Genomic DNA, 20,736 nt, shown 5'->3' on the forward strand with positions numbered 1-20,736 from the left:
CCTAGTACAATGTCTAATACCTTTTGTATCTTCTTCCCACCTCCCTTGCTCCTGTTTCTGGACTTGTGAAATCACTGCTATTAAATCCAGTTCAGAATGGTAGTAGCAGACTCCTCAGTCCATTTTAGAAGTAACCTATACATGTCTTGCTAATTACTAGGGAGTATGGTAATGAACTTCTCTTTTTTTCAGGTTTAGTAGAAAGAAGAAACAACACAGGTCTTGCTTTACATGAGCTTTTTTCGTGTGACACAAGTAATTGATGGAATGTTTATGTGAAACAGTCTGGTCACAAGCTAGTGGATAGCACTGGTTTGATCTTTACAGTGAATAACATGTAAAGTATGAATGGTAAAGCAGTGGAGAAGTAGGTCTGGCACAGAAAGTTGGCATTGTTATATAAAACACCACCCCAAGCCCTCTCCACAACCTGCCATTTCTATGTGATAGATCATTTTCACAGTCATTTAGCTTGCTGCTTTTCTGGATGTTGCTGCCTTAGCTGTGTGAAAGAACACAGTGATTTCAACTTCATGCTTCATCTCTTAGATACTGTTAGCTCCTGCTTCTATTTCACACGTTGCCCACCAAAGCTGGATACTGAAGTTGTAAACCCTGTTGTGTTAATCTAAACAAAAAGACTGTATTGGAAACTTTCTAGGGGCAGAAAGTAGAGATTTACTGTGCCTTTCCCTTCCTACTCCCCCCCACACCCACCACCCCCCTGAAACTGAAGACATTAATAGAGAAAAGGGAAAGTTGAGGTTTAATTTCTCAAGGAAACTTTTTCTCTTACATGGCCATCGGTAGTGGAGTGTTTTCTCCACTCAGAAATCATTGTGGTGCTGGGATGACAATTCCCAGATTTACAGAGTGAGTTGTAGAAAGGGGTTGAACCATAGAAGCTGGAAGTCAGCTATTTCACAACATCACAGAATGGCTGAAGTAGGAAGAGGCTTCCACTTGGCCGCTTGGGACCATGTCCAAAGGGTGTTTTGAGTATCTCCAAGGATGGAGACTCCACAACCTCCTTGGCTTACCTGTGCCAGTGCTCAATCCCCTACATGGTAGAAAAGCAATTTCCTTATGTTGAGAAGGAAACTTGTGTTTCAGTTTGTATCCATTGCCTCTGGTCTTGTCAACCGGCACCATGGCAAAGAGCCTGTCTCCCCTTCTTTGTACAGTCTCTCCAGTCCTGCCTCTCAGCCCTTCTTCATACAGATGCTCATATTCATACATACAGCCTGAGTCATCTTTATGGCCCTTTGTTGGACACTCACCAGCATGACGCTGCCTCAGCACTGGACACAGTACTTCGGTGTGCTCTCATTGATGCACTCTTCCACATGGGGGATAACACACAGCCCCTTGCTTGGTGCCGGGTCCTGGTTCCTCTCCTTGTACCGCGGTGTGATTTCCCAGCCGAACTGTTCGTTACATCCCAATGAACAAACCCGCGGGCGCTCTGTGCCCGCTGCGAGCGGCGCCCCGCCGCGCGCATGGCGTCCGTTCACGTCGCGTCCGTTAACGTCGCGCCGCGCGGTGCTGAGCTGCCGGCGCCTCTGAGGCGGCAGGAGCTGCTGCGGCGCGGGGTGAGCAGCGGAGGACTCGTCCCTTTCCGCCGGAGGATCCGCTGCGGGAGGCGGCGGGCACCCGGAGCTCCCGGGAGGGGCTCGGCTCCCTGTCCAGCCCCGAGGTGGAGGTGATCGGTGCGTGTGGGTCAGAGCCCTCAGCGCTGATAGATGCCGGGCCGGGCCGGAGGCATGGGCGGGCTTCGCCCTCCCCATATTGGATAGGTCTGAACCTAGGAACTGTCGTGGTGGCAGTACAGGGGTAGCTTGGCCTGTGTTTTCACACCGGGCCGCGTGGTCCGTGAGGGAGAGGTGCTTTGGCTCATGTTGCTTATTGGAATGGTGACATGACAGATAACGTTTAGTCTTCATGTGTTACTTACTGGTACAAACTTAAAACTGTGTAATTATCATAAAGTCACAGAATGGTTTTGGTTGGAAGGGTCCTTAAAGCTCATCCAGTTCCAACCCCTGCTATGGGCAGGGACACCTTCCACCAGACCAGGTTGCTCCAAGCCCCATCCAACCTGGCCTTTAACACTGCCAGAGATGGGGCAGCCACAGCTTCTCTGGGCACCCTGTGCCAGCACCTCAGCACCCTCACAGGGAAGAGCTTCTGCCTAAGAGCTCATCTCAATCTCCCCTGTCAGGTTAAAGCCATTCCCCTTTGTCATGTCAATACAAGTCCTTGTCAGAAGCCCCTCTCCAGATTTCTTGTTGGCTTCTTTAGGCACTGGAAGCTGCTCTGAAGTATCCCTGGAGCCTTCTGTTCTCCATGCTGAACAAGCCCAGCTCTCCCAGCCAAGCTGTCAAGTGTACTACATCATTTTTTTTTTATTTTTTTGACTACTAAAACTAAGTAGTACAATTCTGATTTAAGTGTGAATGCTGTTAACGTGTTCAAAATGCACAAAGAATGTGTTCTGGTAAAAGCAGTTTGTGTTGGCATGGTGGCCTGCATTTTCTGACAGATTCAGAACCCCAACTATCTCTTCTAGTTTGTAAATTCCACACTTTTGTGTTGTGTTAATCATTATTATATGTATGTGTTGTTTGATTAAGACTATTTCATTCACTTCTAGATAGAAAAACTATTCAGAAGAATATAAAAATATAAAATTTAAGTATCTTCAGTGGGAAAAAGAGAAAAAGAAGCCATTGACAGTCTGTCCATGAGTATGGAGAGAGTCTTTGATATAATAGACAGTGGGCTTGTGACTGTAATATTTAGTCAAAATAGTCCTGTTAGTTCTGAAGACTTAAATCTGGAAACTGTAGTAATTACTAATCCCATTGAAGAAGGATTGTGCTCTAGTCAAGACAATCATTTATGCCCTGTACATGTGGAAGAGACTTTGTTAGATCACTTCAAGTATCCACTTGCCAGTGAAAATCAAGATACAGTAATAAAAGTTGAAGAACAGCCACATGGAAATAACAGCTGGAATGAGGATCTTGAAAAATACAAGTATTTAAATCCTCCAGAAGAAACTGAACCTACACATTCACCTTACCTGTCTTCAGATGGTGTCCCTCTTCTTTCTTCTGTAGTGATGCAGAATAAAAATCCCAGTGTTCCAACTTCAAACATTTTCTCTCCTGAAGGAACAGCCAGTCAGAATGTCAGAGAGGTACCAGTAAGATTAAGTGAAATAGAAATTTTCATACATTCATGCTTGTTTGTGATTACATGTGGGGAATTGGCACATTAAAACTTAAGCGAGAACCAAAGAATGTTTAAAGTTAAGTTAAATTTTTTTTACTAGAACAAACTTAGTAGTAAATACAGAAATAAATTTATAGTTTGTATCACCAGAAGTAGCACGCAGTTGAACATGTGGTTGTGACTGCAGTTCTTTTTTGTCAATGTTACAAAACATATTTTTAAGCGGCTGGGTAGTTGTTTTGCTCATTAAAAGAACCTTACCACGTCACACATACACCCACTTTGGTTTTGTATACTCCTGTCTGTATTAGCAAGTTGTACAAAGTACAAATAGAATATTAACTTTTGTTCTTAAGTTCCACAGGTCATCTTAAAACTTATAGTCCCAGTGAGTTAAAAAGTAACTTATTTGCAGCAGTAAACTGTAGCTGGTAATGTTAAGTCTTCATGGAGAAAGTAGTTTTGTAAGAGAGGGGTTTCCTATTGCTTTCAATGTTTGGTAGTTTTTCTGTATAGTTTGAAGTTACATTTTCTGTGTTTGATCAATTACTATCTAGAAAGGTATGGAGCATAAAGCTTCTTGTGATGCTCACAGGACCAAATCCACCTGCTTATTGCAGGCTGGTTCTAAAGGGGCACTTGGATCTCAAGATAACTTCCTTTGTGAAGCTATCTTGTGATAATTAAGCATACCCATTGACTTTTTTTTTTCCACATAAATATTTCGACAAACAGCGCTGTTCTCAGATTTCAAAAAGGAAAGCACAAAAACCTCACAAAAATCACTGTGTTGAAAATCAGGTCTGATTTTCCCTTGCAGTATCCTACTACACACAGCAGGGCTGCCTGTGCAGGAAAAGTTCTATCACAGAAATCATTGCTACCCAGCCCAGTGTGTTTTCTAGTGGTGTTTCATCCTGAGGTATTTGAGGTTTGCTGTGATAAGTTACCTTGCGTGTTTTGGTTTTCTTTTTTATTTCAGGTTACAATATAGTTTGGAAGTATCTCTGGCTTGGAAGGCTTTTTAAACACAATAATGCTCAGGACACACATAGCACTTAGTATTCTTAGTAGCTGTTTAATAATCAAGACCTTCAATCTTTTGAAATGTTATTAAGATACAAAAGACTGGTGGAATACTCTAGAAAATAAAGATGTGATTAAGAAATAACAGTTGCTCTCTTCAAAGTTAAGTTGAAGACAGGGAAAATTTGTTAGTCTCTGTACAAGGAGCTGAAAATGAAATTTAGAAAAAGAACCTTTCTGACCAGCTCTCTTTCTAGTATCCTTACAGTTCATTATACTAAATCTGCATGTTTCCTTAATCTGCCCTGTTCCTTGAAGGATTAGACAAAATTCTATGAGATTATAAATAATTTTATTGAAAGAAAGCAAGCTGATCGGTTGTTTCAATGCTGCTTGCTTGCCCTACTAAACTGCTGTCAATATAAAGAGGAAGCACAGCACACACAGATAGAGAACAGATTTTCTAGTCTGAACAATCTCAATTCTAATTTGAAACTAGAAAACTGTTGATTTCTGATTTTGTTCCATTTTATGTTAATTTGATTTTGAAAATATGCTTGTAGGTATTAAGTATGATGTTATTATAGTTATAAATGCATTAGATCTAAACCATAACTGTATTTTGAACAGAAAAAGCAGAAATAATATTCTAAGTATAAAATGGTATCTGGTAATGCTCAGTGGGCTACAGCATTTATGTGCTTAATTATGTAATGAAAATCTAAATAACTCCCAATTTCCAAGGTAACTTTAAGGCAGATTTTTGTTTATTCACTTTGCTTTTCAAAAATGAATCATACATAAAATAGCTAAAAATAAAACATTCTTTTCTTCAGGTGTTCAGATCATTCATACCTCCAGTTGCAGGTGAGAATAAAGGTATTTGATCTGATCAATTTAAAGGAATTTAATAAAACAGTACTATGCAGTTACAAAACTTGACAAATTGCTTAAATAGTAAGTTCCCAAAGTGACTGGGAAGGACTGCATTTTTTTCTCATCTTATAAGCTTAGGGAAGGATTTAAACAGCTAAATATAGTAATTGTGGGATTTGGCAAATCGTAGCATGAGTTTCTCTGGTAATGTAGATATAACTAAGATGTTTGAAAGGAGAATGGACCACTGTTTGATCATGTGTATTAATGTTGCTTCAACCACTTAATTCAGTCTTCCTTTTCATTTTCTCTTTCTCCCCAATTCCTTCAGGTGACTGTGAAGAATATATTCCTTCTTGAAGGACATTTTTTATTTTTTATTAAGTTGAACAATGTTTTTATTTCACTTCGAAGTTTGACCAGCAGTTATGAAAGTTGAGTGGTTTGTACTGATGCTGCTGATGACATTAAGCTTGTGAGCAGGTGTTTGGTATATTCTGCCCTTAACATCTTCAATGTCCTGCTCAGGGTTAAACTGACTGTTAGGCTTGATCTTACAAGGTAGTTTGTCTTGAAGCTAAATAAATTCTACGAAATAGTCACAATAAACGTTTTAAAGACATCAAAAAGACTCAAAATGAAGTCTGTTTTTTCCCAGCAAGGCTGTTACAAAATAATATTAAATACTTCTTTTACAAGAATGTAATGTAGTGACGCCAGAATCTCTTTCATTGATCCTGTAAAGGAGCTCTTATTATAAAACACTGATCTTTTTATAAATAAAACATGTTTTATTTTATGTACTAGAATCTGCGAATTATATCTATGGCTTACCTCAGACTAGTGCTTCTGTCTATGATGAAACAGTAAGTATGCATGCAAGATTTTACTATTATTGGAAGGATCTGTCCAAGTGTTGAATATCTAAAATGAGATTTATTCTATGTGCCAGAGGGTAAAAGATTTTTTCAAACACTGTCTTATCTGATCTGTTCAGAAAAGAGAGGGAAAGAAAAACGTTCTCTGTAGATTTCTCACACTGCTACATTGTGGAGGAAGGAAGAATAGCACCTGGAATTTTCTTCTTTTTCTATTCCTGCTGATTCCTCCTGTTAGGCATCTGCACATTCTCGTTCCAGTTCAGACCAGTTGCTGGGTGTGTGTGTGTATGGGACTTCTTCTAAGACCGCCTAAACACAGTGGGACTCCGCCAAATATCACTGGACAGCTGATTGGTATTTGAGCCTTTATCCCATGTGCAATGCATATGAAGCAACAGAGCTAAGGGGGAAAATCTGGCTTTTACATTAACATTCCTGGCCTATGGAGAGGTAGAATCAGAGAATGGGTTGGATCAGTTTGCATTGGAAGGAACCTTCAAAGGTCATCTAGTCTAACCTGCTGCAATGAGGAGGGACATCATCAGCTAGATCTGTTTGCCCAGAATCACATCCAGCCTGGCCTGGTCTCCAGGAATGGCGTATCTACCATCTCTCTGGGCAACCTGTGCCAGTATTTTACCATCCTCATTATAAAAAAAATTCTTACTCATGTCCAGCCTGAATCTTCCCTCTTTTAGTTTAAAACCATCACCCCTTGTCCTATCACAACAGGCTCTGCTAAAAAGTTTCTCCCCATCTTTTCTATAGGCCCCTTTTAAGTACTAAGAGGCTCCATATCTTTCTTGTACTCAGGACTCCAGATTTGGACACAGTACTCCAGGTGGGGTCTCACCAGAGCACAGTAGAGGGGCAGAATGCTATTAGCAACTTAGTCTCTTAAAATGCTTGAATTTTTCAAATGTAATTTCATTGATATATGCAAGACAAACTTGAGAAATTCAGATATTTCATGAAAGGGAGATTTCTGAAATGCCATGACATACAGTAGTTGATCACCGTAACAGAAGTTAATTTTAAAAGATAAGTATAACTGAATTTGCAGTCTGGTCTCAGATGACTACTTCTTAGATGAATACCCAATGATCCCCAGTCAAGTTATATAATTCAAGATTAATTTTTGTTTTACATAATTTGCTCTTTTGCCTAACTTCTCCAAGGCAGTTTAGAAATTGATTGATGCTTCATGATGGTGGGAGAAACTGAATGCCATTGCTACTGTGAAGTATGCTACTGTTCATTGTTATTCTTCAAGAATATCTTTACTTGAAATATAGCCAAAAGTCATTCTGCTATTGACATGTAAGTTAACTATTCTCAGTATTATATTTGATTACAATCCTCACATTGAAACTTACTATTTCTGCAGATATATTTTAAAATTTATTGTATTTGCTTGGAATTTAAAGTAGATTTTAAAGCATGCCTCTTAAGTCACACTTAGTAAATGTGGTATCAAAAATAATAAGGCAGTCCCTTTCTTGGATTCAGAGTCTGTATCACTATATCTCGTTATAGTGCTACTTTATATAGATATTATTTTCTATTTGACAGCTGGAAACAAAGAACCCCAATGTAAAGTTTACTTCATCCAAAGGAAAAGTTTTTATTTAAAATTACAGCTAAATAAATTAAATGAAACATGAACAATTTCAATGGCATGTTCTGGTTACGGAGCTGAATCTGCAGCCAGCTCTAGTAAATAGCTAGAATCAGCTCTATAAAGCCTCATGGAGCAATGTAGAGAATAAGGAATCTGTATCATCCTAATGCTGAGGAGCTACAGCATTAGATCTCAGTAGCTGCTTCAAAAAGTAAATTGAAATTAAGGGGCAAAAAGGAAACATCTAATGTCATAATGATCTATTTGTTTGGGAGATTCCAGTCTGTGATTATGCAGCTTTGTAAGACAGCTGGTACTCTTATGAAAACCTTTTTTAGCTTAGAATTACAGTTTTTAGATGAAAGCTAATTATTATTCGTTCCAGGTTATTGGCCAGCTGGAAGAAGGTACTCAAACACTCTGTATAAACAGTTGTGCCACACAAGAACTAAAACCAGTCCATCTGATTTTAGAGTATCACAAACAACATAATTATCTTCAATCAGGTATAATAAAAATTAGAATTATCTCTAGCCTATCAGATAGTATGTTAATGTGCCACTGAATGTGTTTATATTCTTAAGCAACAACAGCAGGACGTGAGTCAAAGATAATGTAGATATCACCAGTTGTTATTTTACTTTACTTTTCAACCGAAAAATTGCTAGGCACTTCAGTGTAATAAAAATGATGTAAAGAATATGCTGAATTTATGGAAAATTATTAATATACAGATTACTTCCCATATAAAGCGCATTTAGCATAAATACGGGCATACATTTGCACTTACCCTAGTTTGCCACCGTGTGTCACTGCTTCTTTATAAACGGGGAGCAGCTTTGAGGGCTGTGGGTCTATTTTAGTCTTGGGATTCAGAATGTCTCACTAATATTTACATAATTATGTAAACTTGAAATACCATCAATTTTTAAAGTAGTTTAATGAAAAGTACTTAAAGATATTTAAACGTAGTTGCACATTTTAATCTTAACAGCAACAAAGTATTTGGGTGTAGTTTAGTTTTAATAAGTATATTGTTACTCAAATACAGTTTTCTCAAACACATTAATAACATTGTTTATTTCATTCTGTATTATTATATATTTATCACAGTGGTGTAATTTGATGGCAATGAGAAAACAATTTTTTTTAATAGCACCATACAAGCACATATATTGCTGCTCTCAATGTCAATATGTGCTGAGTGTGAGCATTTCTCAGCAGATGTTCTAGGTATGGAGCCTATTTACTTATGTTTGCCAGAAGCCATGGGAAGAGTAAACCAGGAACATGCAAGTTAAAGCTCACATTCCTTTATAAAGTCCAAACGCTCATTCATTTTCTGTAATGGTAGGGAAGAAAAAGGAGAGGAGGAATGCACTGGCATATGTTTTTAAGTTTTTATTTGCTTGAGCTTCCTTCTGTTTTACTCATCTTCACATTAAGTAAAAGAATTTAGTCCAGAAGCTTTTGTATTTTCTTTCTTTAGTTGTACTTTCTAAATACAAGTATAAGATTCATCTTGTAATCTTACTATTACTGTCTGTTTTTTTATGCAAAAGATAGGATGTTCATATACTTACATGCAGATCTTCACTAGGACTTACTCTGGGACAAAGGCTTACTCTTACAGGAATAATTTCTCCTTAGATTTTTAGTAATTTCTTTTTGCATAAGCTAAAGAACTCTGTTCCAGATGCTCTCTCAGAACTCAGGAAATTTCTAAAATAAGGACTGAGGATAAATATATTTAATTGTTTCTGATGTTCTTCTTATCAAAATATTTTAAGTCTATGGCATTTGAATTTAAATTTAGAATCACAGAATCATAGAATAGTTAGGGTTGGAAAGGACCTTCAGATCATCTAGTTCCAAACCCCCTGCCATGGGCAGGGACACCTCACACTAAACCATGTCACTCAAGGCTCTGCCCAACCTGGCCTTGAACACTGCCAGGGATGGAGCATTCTCAACCTCCCTGGGCAACCCATTCCAGTACCTCACCACCCTCACAGTAAAGAACTTCTTCCTTATATCCAGTCTAAACCTCTGCTGTTTAAGTTTCAACCCATTACCCCTTGTCCTATCACTACAGTCCCTAATGAAGAGTCCCTTCTCAGCATCCTTATAGGCCCCCTTCAGATACTGGAAGGCTGCTATGAGGTCTCCACGCAGCCTTCTCTTCTCCAGGCTCAACAGTCCCAACTTTCTCAGCCTGTCTTCATATGGGAGGTGCTCCAGTCCCCTGATCATCCTCGTGGCCCTCCTCTGGACTTGTTCCAACAGTTCCATGTCCTTTTTATGTTGAGGACACCAGAACTGCACACAATACTCCAAGTGAGGTCTCACAAGAGCAGAGTAGAGGAGCAGAATCACCTCCTTTGACCTGCTGGTCACGCTCCTCTTCATGCAGCCCAGGATACGGTTGGCTTTCTGGGCTGTAAGCGCACACTGAATCTGGCTCATGTTCATTTTCTCATTGACCAGCACCCCCAAATCCTTCTCCGCAGGGCTGCTCTGAATCTCTTTTCCGCCCAACCTGTAGCTGTGCCTGGGATTGTTCCCACCCAGGTGTAGGACCTTGCAGTTGTCATGGTTAAACTTCATGAGGTTGGCATCAGCCCACCTCACAAGCGTGTCAAGGTCCCTCTGGATGGCATTCTTTCCCTCCAGTGTATCAACCAAACCACACAGCTTCGTGTCATCAGCAGACTTGCTGAGGGCACACTCAATCCCACTGTCCATGTCACCAACAAAGATATTAAGCAAGACCGGTCCCAACACCCATCCCTGAGGGACAGCACTCGTTACTGGTCTCCAGCCGAACATTGAACCGTTGACCACAACTCTTTGTGCATGGTCATCCAGCCAGTTCTTTATCCACTGAGTGGTCCACCTATCAAATTGATGTCTCTCCAATTTAGAGACAAGGATGTCATGTGGGACAGTGTCGAACGGCTTGCACAAGTCCAGGTAGATGACGTCAACTGCTCCACCCCTGTCCATCGCTTTTGTAGCCCCGTCATAGAAGGCCACCAAATTGATCAGGCAGGATTTCCCCCTAGTGAAGCCATGCTGGCTGTCACCAAGCACCTTTTTGTTTTTCATGTGCCTTAGCATGCCTTTCAGGAGAATCTGCTCCCAGATTTTGCCAGGCAGAGGTGAGACTGACTGGTCTGTAATTCCCCGGGTAATCCATTTTCCCCTTCTTGAAAATGGGGGTTATATTTCCCTTTTTCCAGTTGTTGGGAACTTCACCTGATTGCCATGATTTTTCAAATATGATGGCCAGTGGCTTTGCAACTTCATTCCCCAGCTCCTTCAGGACCCAGGGATGGATTTCATCAGGTCTCATGGACTTGTGCACGTTCAGGTTCTTAAGATGGTCTTGAACCAGATCCTCTCCTACAGTGGACCCAAGGTCTTCATTCTCACAGTCCCTGCATCTGCCTTCCAAGACTTGGGTGGTGTGGTCAGAGCCTTTGCCAGTGAAGACCGAGGCAAAGAAGTCATTGAGAACCTCAGCCTTCTCCAAGTCCTGTGTAGCCAGCTCTCCCGACGGCTTCTGGAGGGGACCTACGTTGTCCCTACTCTGTTTTTTAGCCACTACATACCTATAAAATCCCTTCCTCTTTAACATCCCTAGCCAAGTTAAATTCTAACTGGGCCTTAGCTTTCCTAACCTGGTCCCTAACTACCCTGACAACATCCCTGTATCCATCCCAGGCCACCTGTCCTTGCTTCCACCTTTTATAAGCCTCTTTTTTCTTGTGAATATTTCTCAGCAGCTCCTTATCCACCCAAGGAGGTCTCCTGGCCCTCATGCTGCACTTCCTTCTAGTTGGGATGCAACGCTCCTGAGCTTGTAGCAGGTGATCCTTGAATATCAACCAAGAGTGTTGGGACCCCTGCCCTCTAGGGCTATATCCCATGGAATCTTGCTAAGCAGGTTCCTGAAGAGCCCAAAGTCTGCTCTCTTGAAGTCCAGGGCAGTGAGCTTACTGCACGCTCTTCTCACTGTCCTGAGGATCTCAAGTTCGACCCTCTCATGATCGCTGTGTCCCAGGCTCCCCTGGAACATCACATTTCCAACGAGCCCTTCCCTGTTGGTGAGCACGAGGTCAAGCAGGGCACCTCTCCTCGTCAGCTCCTTTATTGCTTGCAGAAGGAAGTTGTCTTCCACACAATCAAGAAACCTCCTGGATTGCTTGTGCTGGGCCGTACCGTCGCTCCAAAAGATGTCAGGGTGGTTGAAGTCCCCCATGAGAACAAGGGCCTGTGAGTGTGAGGCTTTTCCTATTTGTCTGTAGAGTTCTTCATGCACAGGTTCCTCTTGATCAGGCGGTCTGTAACATATCCCCACAGTAATGTGTCCCATCACCGATTTCCCCTTAACCCTGACCCACAAACTTTCTGTTAACTGATCACTTGTCCCCAGACAGAGTTCCATACTCTCCAGCCTATCCCTAACATAAAGGGCAACTCCCCCTTTCTGCCTGCCAGGCCTGTCTTTTCTAAAAAGCCTATAACCCTCCATTCCAACACTCCAGTCAAGGGAGCCATCCCACCATGTCTCTGTGATGCCTATTATACCCCGTAGATGTGCCCACATCTCTCATTCCCCTTATTTGTTCCCCATGCTACGGGCATTTGTATAGAGGCATCTGATCCGAGCTCCAAATGAAGCCATCTCATTGGCTGGAGCTGCTGGAATATCACTACATTGCTCCAAACATTTATTATAGGTGCTGGCAAGTGACTGGTTGTGTTGAGATGGAATGATGCTCCCCTCCCCCAAAACATCTAGTTTGAAGCTTCCTTGACCAGTCTGGCAAGCCTCCTACCAAAACAGCTCTTCCTTTTCTTCATTAGAACTGGCCTACGAACTTGGGTCCTGTGATCAAGACACCCAAACCCTTGACTATGACACCACCCTTTTAACCATTCATTGACCTGTCCAATCCTCCTAGCCTTTGGAAGGTCCTCCCCTGTATCCTGGAGTATTGACGAAAAGACTATCTGAGCTCCAGAGCCCCTAACCACCTCTCCTAGGGCTCTGTAGTCCTATATACTCCTCAGGCTACTACTATCTATATCCCAGAAGCACATGTATCACTAGAAGCGGGTAATAGTCCATGGGACTTACTAGAGCAGGCAGCCTTTCTGCAACATCCCTGATCCGTGCCCCAGGTAGGCAACACACCTCCCTTGCAACCTGGTCAGGCCGACAGATGAGCACTTCTGTCCCTTTCAAAGTAGAGTCCCCTACTACTGCAACCTGCCGCTTTTTCCTGGCAGCACCAGTAGAGATCTCCTGTTTCAGTGCACCAGCAGCTGTTTCTGGTGCATTTACTTGATGTCATAGAGTAAAAACAGCCTATGGTCAAATTCCTAGCTGAAAAATTGTTGGTGGTTTGTTTATCAGGGGTGTTTTTGTGTGGTCAGGTTTTTATTCTTTGGGGTTTTTTTTTGCAATGAAAAAAGCATTTCTGGAAAGAAAACTTCTAGGTCCTTCATTGACACTGTTTATTGTAGAGTAAGTTTGGATTCAGAACTATGCTAACAGAAGCAGAGAGTCTGAGGTGATTTTTTAATTAACAAAATAAGTTGAAGATACCAATTACATGCATGCTTAATTACAAAAAATTGTATGCATAAATGAAATTATATATACCATGGGTAGTTCTTCAGGTAAGGGTCTTCTTTTCAGATGTGGACTATACTGTAACAACTGCACTGGGCCATATTTCTCCTCTTCCGGGTGAACTGGTTCTAAATGAGCAAAAGGTAAGGAAGCTCTGTCCTTTAAACTTGTCAATTTCACTATACGCTCTTGTTGCTTTTCCTAAAATGGGTTGTTAAGTCTATGTTGAGAAGGAATAGCTTGTATGTATTTCCTAAAGACAGTTTAGGTAGTTTGGTTCTGCACTCAGTACACTTTCTGCATATAGTTTACTGATTTCAACATTTTCTAGAATATCAGAATTAAAAATATAGTTTTCCATAAGAAAAATAAATTTATTTCAGTTTTGAAACCTTGAGTTTGGTATGATACAGAATATATTATTTCTAATAAACTTTTTAAGATTCTTTGGGGGTGAAGGAAAGCACATTGACTTTTACCAGAAGAAGGGGACAATTTCCTTCCAGTAATTTTTTTCTCACTCTTTTCTCCTGCTTAGGATTTAACAGTCATTAAGTCTTTATAATTTTTGTTGATGTAAATTGATCAGAAGACTAAAAGTCTTTGCAGATGTTTGGCTTCTCATGTGTTACTTCCAATAGAGCTGGTAGCAAGAACCACTGCAATTTTTTGTTAACTTTTTATTTGTGTGAAGTGAAGATGTGATATTGGTACAAACACAGCAAATGGTTTGTGGATAGCAGCCACTATTATAAAAAAAGGAAGAAAAGGATCAGGCTGAATAATGACTTAGGGAGTCTTTAATCCCTAGAGGTGGTATATCTGCAAATAGGTGCCTAAACATTCTGGAGCAGTGATATAGTCAAGCTTGTAATTCTCTAGCTTTATCCAAAATTAGTTGTTTTTTAGATATGTTCTTTTGCTTTAGATATATTAATTTTCCTCTTCTTTATGGTAAGCTAGATTAGTCACCTATTTAGTTATTCACTGTTCCTCTATTACTGGTAGTACCAGCATAATCCTAATTGTTCTTCCCTTATCTTTCTATGTAACCAGGCCCTTATTAATCATATGTCTGAAGAGACAACAGATCTGTAGTGTGTTTTCTTGGTCTGTGAGCTGCTTATTTTTTTAATTTTGCTTAGTCTTCTACCAATTAGATGTCATATTGCAGATTAACCTAATGTAAATCATGAAGTCACTAGCCAGTTTCAACTAACTACTGGAATTAAAACCAACTAAACCTAGAATTATCAGTAAATTCAAACTAGTGTGCCAGTGCTGCAGCAATGAAAGCTGTTCTTGATTCTTTGCATTGGGAGAATTGGGATTCCTGACATACTGAATGGTTTCCAGAAAGAGATGCATGCTTTTTCATGGCTTTTTACTTCTACTTGGTTTTATTAGGAACCTTGGAATTCACATTATCCGTGCAGCATTTTCTTTGTGTTACTTCTGTTAACTTTCAAAAGTGGTTTGTTTTTTTTGCATACTATAAACAGGATACATGCATTTTATCTTGAACAGTGTGAAAATGTACCTTTGCAACCAGTAGCTAGCACTGCCACATTCGATCTAGAATCAGATCTGCATGGGCTAGTGAAAATGACTTCAGAGGGGTAAGACTCATGAAACATCTTACATCCATAATTACTTGTATTTTAAGCTGACAATAACATCTTCATGTTGCATAGCTGCTTCTCTCTTGTAACAGAAATGCAGTTCTGTAAGAGTGCTTTCTGTATGTATCTTGTTAGTCATGATGGCAGATGCTGGTGGTCCAGATTATGTAAGAGGGTTTCAGGTTATGTTTCGAAATCTAAACAGCACGTGTTTAGCCTATATTTCTAACACTAATGGAATTCTTTAAATAATATTTAATTGTGGATCATTTTTAAATAAGACATAAGTCCAGTGTGAAAGGTGAGAGAGCTTTGCAGTTGCACAACAGGCAGCTGTGGTGGATAGCAGGAAATTCTAGGTTGCTTATTCTCTTTTCTCATGTACTCTCTGAGGCCACACTTGTTAAGTAGCACCAACATTGGTGTAAAAAAGTAAAATCGGTATTTATTGTTTCATAACTATAGAATAACTAGTTTTCATTATAGTTGTATTTAGTTTTTTTTTCTATTTTTTTTCCTTTTCCAACCGCTTTAGCTTACCTTTTGGTCCAGGGGTTACAAAGTCTAAGAAACCATGTAACTGCATAAAATCTCAGTGTCTTAAATTGTAAGTAATAATTTATCAGCATTTAATAAATGCTTATAACACTGCATGATGAAAGGACAAACGTAGAAATGTGTGCTTTAAAATGAACAGTAATGTCATGTCAAAAATTAGTCATTTGAAACTGAATTAGAAAGACCCCCATTTGATGTAAACTAGTGTCACACAAGCTCAGAAACTGGTGCAGAGTTGTAGATGACTGCTTATAATCCAAATGATGAAAATTAAAAGAGAAGCTAGAAGAATTGTTCAGAGCGTATCTGGAAAATCCTATGTAGGCTGCAAATGCTATATACTAAAATGGATTTTCTCTTTCTTGCTGCTGCTTTTGTACATAAATAATATGCACAAAGATGTATGCATAATTAAAGGTTGATTCATTGATGAACTAGGTGTATTTTGCAAAATGTAAAATTAAGAGAGAGAGAGCAGGTCTTTGTCTAGGTTTGGATGTGATTAAAGTTCAGGGGAAGGCACATTTTTCTTTAGTAGAAACTGAACATTTTGCCTAGAAGTAGAATTTAAATCTTTATACTTAAACCAATTAAGATTTTAATTTCTTATGTTATTTTACATGTTAATCATAGATATTGTGATTGCTTTGCCAATGGTGATTTTTGCAACAACTGCAACTGCAAGAACTGTTTCAACAATCAACTTAATGAAACTGAGAGATTTAAAGCCATTAAGGTGAGAAAAAGATACATTGGTGTCAGCTTCATGTATAAAAAAATACTGCAGTATTGTTTTTTTCCAGCAGTTACAGTATTTGAAATATGTTGTTTTTACTCTAAATAAAGCTAAATGTTGTCTCTATTATTCTTACATAAACCTAGGGATTTCTTTCCTTTGTTTTTATAGAACTCCTGATACTTTGGGTTAAACCTAATGATATGTTAGATTAATAATATTTTTTATTTAATTTCAAATTTAATTTCAGATTTTTTTTTCATTTGAAGGAAAAGTTATTATATCCCAAAATCACACAGTAAGGAAACAAATTATTACTATCCAAATTATTATTCTCACTGGTAGATCTGCAGCTGTCCATGTTAGTCTTTCTGGTTAACCTATGTTAAGCTGGCTCTGCTGGTAGCAACACTGAACCCTGCACTAGTGAGAAGCAGATTGGTTTTACATTTGGAGACTGATGGAGTGGAACAAAGAATAATATGTGGGCTAATTTTTATGTGTGTATCAAATGGGACAATCTAGACAATTACTTAATCTGATGCGCGTATTATGTTTTGTACATGTTAAAGTGATAGCGAGAAGTATTCTTTTACTGCTGATGCTCAAAGAATATATGAACAGCTTTGTGCTTTTTGTATACAACTCTCCAGAACAGTTTTTGTATCACTCACATAATTTTGGGATAGTACAGGACATTGATCTAATTAGAGTTAGACTTTGCCACATCCAACCAGTCAAAGCCACAGCAGTTTTTGCTGTCAATATGCAACAGCTAGTTTTCAAATCAGATGCTCTTCTGTAGTTCAGCTGGTGGGGTTGTTGGTGTATAAGCACTCCTTTCACTGCTGTAGATGTCATCCTGTAAAGCATGATAGATCTTCTGTGTCACTGATGAAACCGTATCTTTACCATCCATAAATATTGCACATAAAGGGTATATAACCTCTTTACCTGTCCTTCAGTAGTCCATGGCATTGAGAGGTCTTCATACATGACCTCCTGCTCCAATCCAATGCTGATGTGAGTGAACGGTCTTTGTACTGGGTCATTAATAAAAGAATATATATTTTAAACTTCTGAGATGTATGTAACTATGTATACGAGGGTTCTTTCTTCACAGAGAACTTCTTATTTCTGGTGAAAGTGGCATCATCAGTGAAAGAAAACAAGTCCCAAGAGAACAGTAGATTGGTCTAGTAGATTTAGGTTATTCCATAAAAACAATGTAAGTTTCTTCCTGTGGTAGAAGCTGTCTGGCTTGGTGTTCTGGAATCTTTGGTTCCTGCTCTCATATGCCATGGAAGACTCCTTTATCCAAGGGTTTTATACCACCAATAATGAGAGTGGAAAGTTAGAAATATTTGTTAAACATTTTGTCACAGTCATTCAGGTGTCTGAAAACATTTCTTTGAATTTCTTATAATCTAACAATTTTTGTTTCAGGCATGTCTTGATAGAAATCCAGCAGCTTTCTTGCCAAAGATTGAGAAAAGGGAACTAAAAGAAATTAAACCTCATCATAACAAAGGGTGCAATTGCAAGCGCTCAGAATGCCTTAAGAATTACTGTGAGTGCTTCGAGGTGTGTCAGGTGAACTTCCCTCTCGTTACTTCCTTAACTTTGTATTCTGTAACTAGCAGTTGCTAAAATGATTTATTTCTTTCTTTGCATCTTCCATCACGATACTTTTTTGAATATAAGAGGCACCATCTTTTTCTTGCCATGTCTTTAAAGAAGTGTATCTCGCTGAAGTTGATCAGCTAAAATTTTTAGTATCGGGAGCTGTCAGTGAATGCCTTGCTCCAAAAGAAATGAGCAATGGTTTTCTGCTAATCCTGGTATTTTCTTTGCATTATATTTTGTTATCTTGCAGAATTATGCACAAATTGATTGGATGACTGATATGTCCGTGTACATAACATCTATCTCCACAGAGAATCCATGGAAAAAAACCTGTATTGTTTTCTTACTGTAGTGATACTGATGGTCTTGTTCTGGGTGTATCTGAGACCAGAGCATCTAGAATAAGTCCCTGGTGGTATAGCTGCAGTGATTGCTTGAATCTATGTTTAGTTTAAGATTTATGCAATTTTTATTCTAAGTGCTCTTTGTTTGCCAGGCTAGAATTATGTGTTCCTCTATTTGCAAATGTATTGGTTGCAAAAATTATGAAGAAACTATGGATGAAAAATCCCAGTCAAATGTGCTAAACTACATGGACTTTGGAAATAATGAAGAAAATTGCCCAGTTTTAACATCAACCTTCAAAATGTTACCCAGATCAAAGAAAGACAGGTGATTATTTGGAAATAGCAATACATAATTCATCGGTCTGACTTCGTTAATTTTTGTGTAGCCATTTTTATAAAAGAAATAGTGACAGATGGCCTATATATAAAAAATCACTTCACATAACATTTTCTCTTATTTCTATAAGTAAAAACATTATCTAAAGGAGAGGTTTTAAGTAGATAGTAACTTTAAGTAGATAATATTCAGAGTTTGGGGATATATGTATTAGTTCTGCTTACAAAAGAGCAGTTATTTATGTATTTATCACACATTTAATTTTCTGAACTTTTTTTCCTCTTTAGTTACTTTAGTTTTCCTTCAGTTTCTCTGTTCTTAAACTTTCTGTGTTCAAGCATTCATTTCTAACAAAACCTTGACCAAAGAAGTACTAAGAAAATTATTAATATTTCTCTGATGTTCAATTAATAAGCATACTTGTATCACTGCTTCTCTCCCATCTCTTCTTCTTTTTGTCCACCTCCTGTCAATTTTATGTGTTGGCAATTTGAATTGTAAAATATTCTAAGAAAGCATGATATTGTTAATGCTTTCTAAACATAGCTGTAGCCTCATTTCTATTTTTGGTTGGTTTATATTAATTTGCGTAATAAATAGAAACACCTGTTAATGACAAAATTAATGAAGCCAATTTGTAATTGATTTCAGGGAGCTTTACTCCAGGCTCTAAAATTTTCAGTTTGCATACATAATTTTCTTTGCTTTTTAGCATTAACCATCACCTTGAAATTCTTACCTTAATTCCATTTAAAAAAAAAATACTTTCTGATGATCTAGTTTTAAAATACTTTAATAATTTCTCTTTTTGGTAGTGTATTTATGGGGTAGATGGTGCCAAATTATGCCTTTGCTTGACTCACATAGTGAAATTCTTACAAAGATATATCTTACATCAGCTACTGCAGCTACTCGTATTCAGCTCTGTGCATTCCAACTTTTAATTGAATTTCGTATTTAAATTATTTTGTGTATTTTAAATGAAGATATTTCATATTTCATACAGTTTCTTTTTCCCTGTCAGGCAACCAGCTGTATGTATATCTTGGGAAGAAGTGAAAGCAGTGTGTGCTTGTCTCCTGGTGCAAGCTCAAGAAGCAGAAAAACGAGATTACCCTGTCTCTCTAGCTGAGCAGATGATCATGGAGGAATTTGGGAGATGTTTATCCCAGATCCTGCGTGCATAACTAAAATTTGAAAGACTGAAAGTTGGATAATTTTCAATATATTATAAAGCCAAGAAGTAATAATATTGCCATGCTGCCACAGTCTCCACAATTTTGCTGCTTAATGATCTTACTTTGATCTTTTGTGGGAATAATTTCATTGACTTCAGCTGAAATCTTTTTGAATTATGCTGGTGTAAGTAAAATCAGCATCACCTTCAGTATTATTGTGAATAACTTAACGCTGTTGAAAGTTTATTATATTTTTTGCTAAAACAGATTTTCTCTGTAGTTAGGGCCTTCTGAGTTAATTCTTCAATCTTTACCCGGACTCTTACCTAAATTAACTTTAAATTATTTTATTTGATGTTTATGCGAGTAGAGATAAGGCAGAAATTTAAGTAAGAATTTGCTATCTTAGGTGGGTTATTTTATGATGTGTGAAACAATTTTATTTTTGGTGGTAGTAGACAAATCCACTAAATTTATCTTTGGGTCTTCTTTGGTTTGGCAAGTTTTTTTTGCTGTTTGTAAATGTATTATTTTTGGAAAACAGAGCAATGTTGTCAGTAGATTTAGTATTTATTGTAGGAAAAAAACCCACACCAAATTTTGTTCAACATTAAATCTGTAAGACAGATGAGCCTCATAAAGAATAGGAGGTAAATTACCTCCTTTTTACTACTACTGTAAAGTACAAGAGTTTGTAATGGGAAAATCTTTCAGGTACATACTATTTAGCATTGAAATGTGCTGAATCCTACATTTGCAATCTGGTTTCCCTTAAAGCTTAGAATACCTTTGTTTAATTATTCATTTTTCTTATGTGGACATTTTCTTTGTGACTTCTCTTCCTCTTCTCATTACACTGTTGAGATAAGGCTAGATTTTATTTTCTTTAACAGGAGCAAGATACTTGCTGACATGTTTCTGGGAAAAAGTCATCTAAATGAATTGGCAGATTGTATAAAAATGAATGCTCTTTGTTTTTAGACATTTTATGTTAAGTTGGTAATGTGTGCTTGGATATTTTTGGCATTTATGCTTAAATAAATAAGT

The 20,736-nt window shown here is 38.4% G+C and overlaps 1 protein-coding gene across 1 annotated transcript; it reads left to right on the plus strand.

Annotated features, from left to right (window-relative positions):
* Window positions 1–2,743: 2,743 nt before the first annotated feature.
* Window positions 2,744–19,698, plus strand: TESMIN (testis expressed metallothionein like protein). The gene is given in 11 exon segments (XM_013129397.1): window positions 2,744–3,208; window positions 5,100–5,220; window positions 5,947–6,005; window positions 8,027–8,147; window positions 13,352–13,428; window positions 14,813–14,904; window positions 15,443–15,514; window positions 16,099–16,201; window positions 17,648–17,785; window positions 18,324–18,499; window positions 19,536–19,698. Coding segments are annotated over 11 exon segments (1,587 nt in total).
* The last annotated feature ends 1,038 nt before the right edge of the window (window positions 19,699–20,736 follow it).

The sequence above is a fragment of the Melopsittacus undulatus genome, chromosome 8 (assembly GCF_012275295.1).
Source record: "Melopsittacus undulatus isolate bMelUnd1 chromosome 8, bMelUnd1.mat.Z, whole genome shotgun sequence".
Taxonomy (NCBI): Eukaryota; Metazoa; Chordata; class Aves; order Psittaciformes; family Psittaculidae; genus Melopsittacus; species Melopsittacus undulatus.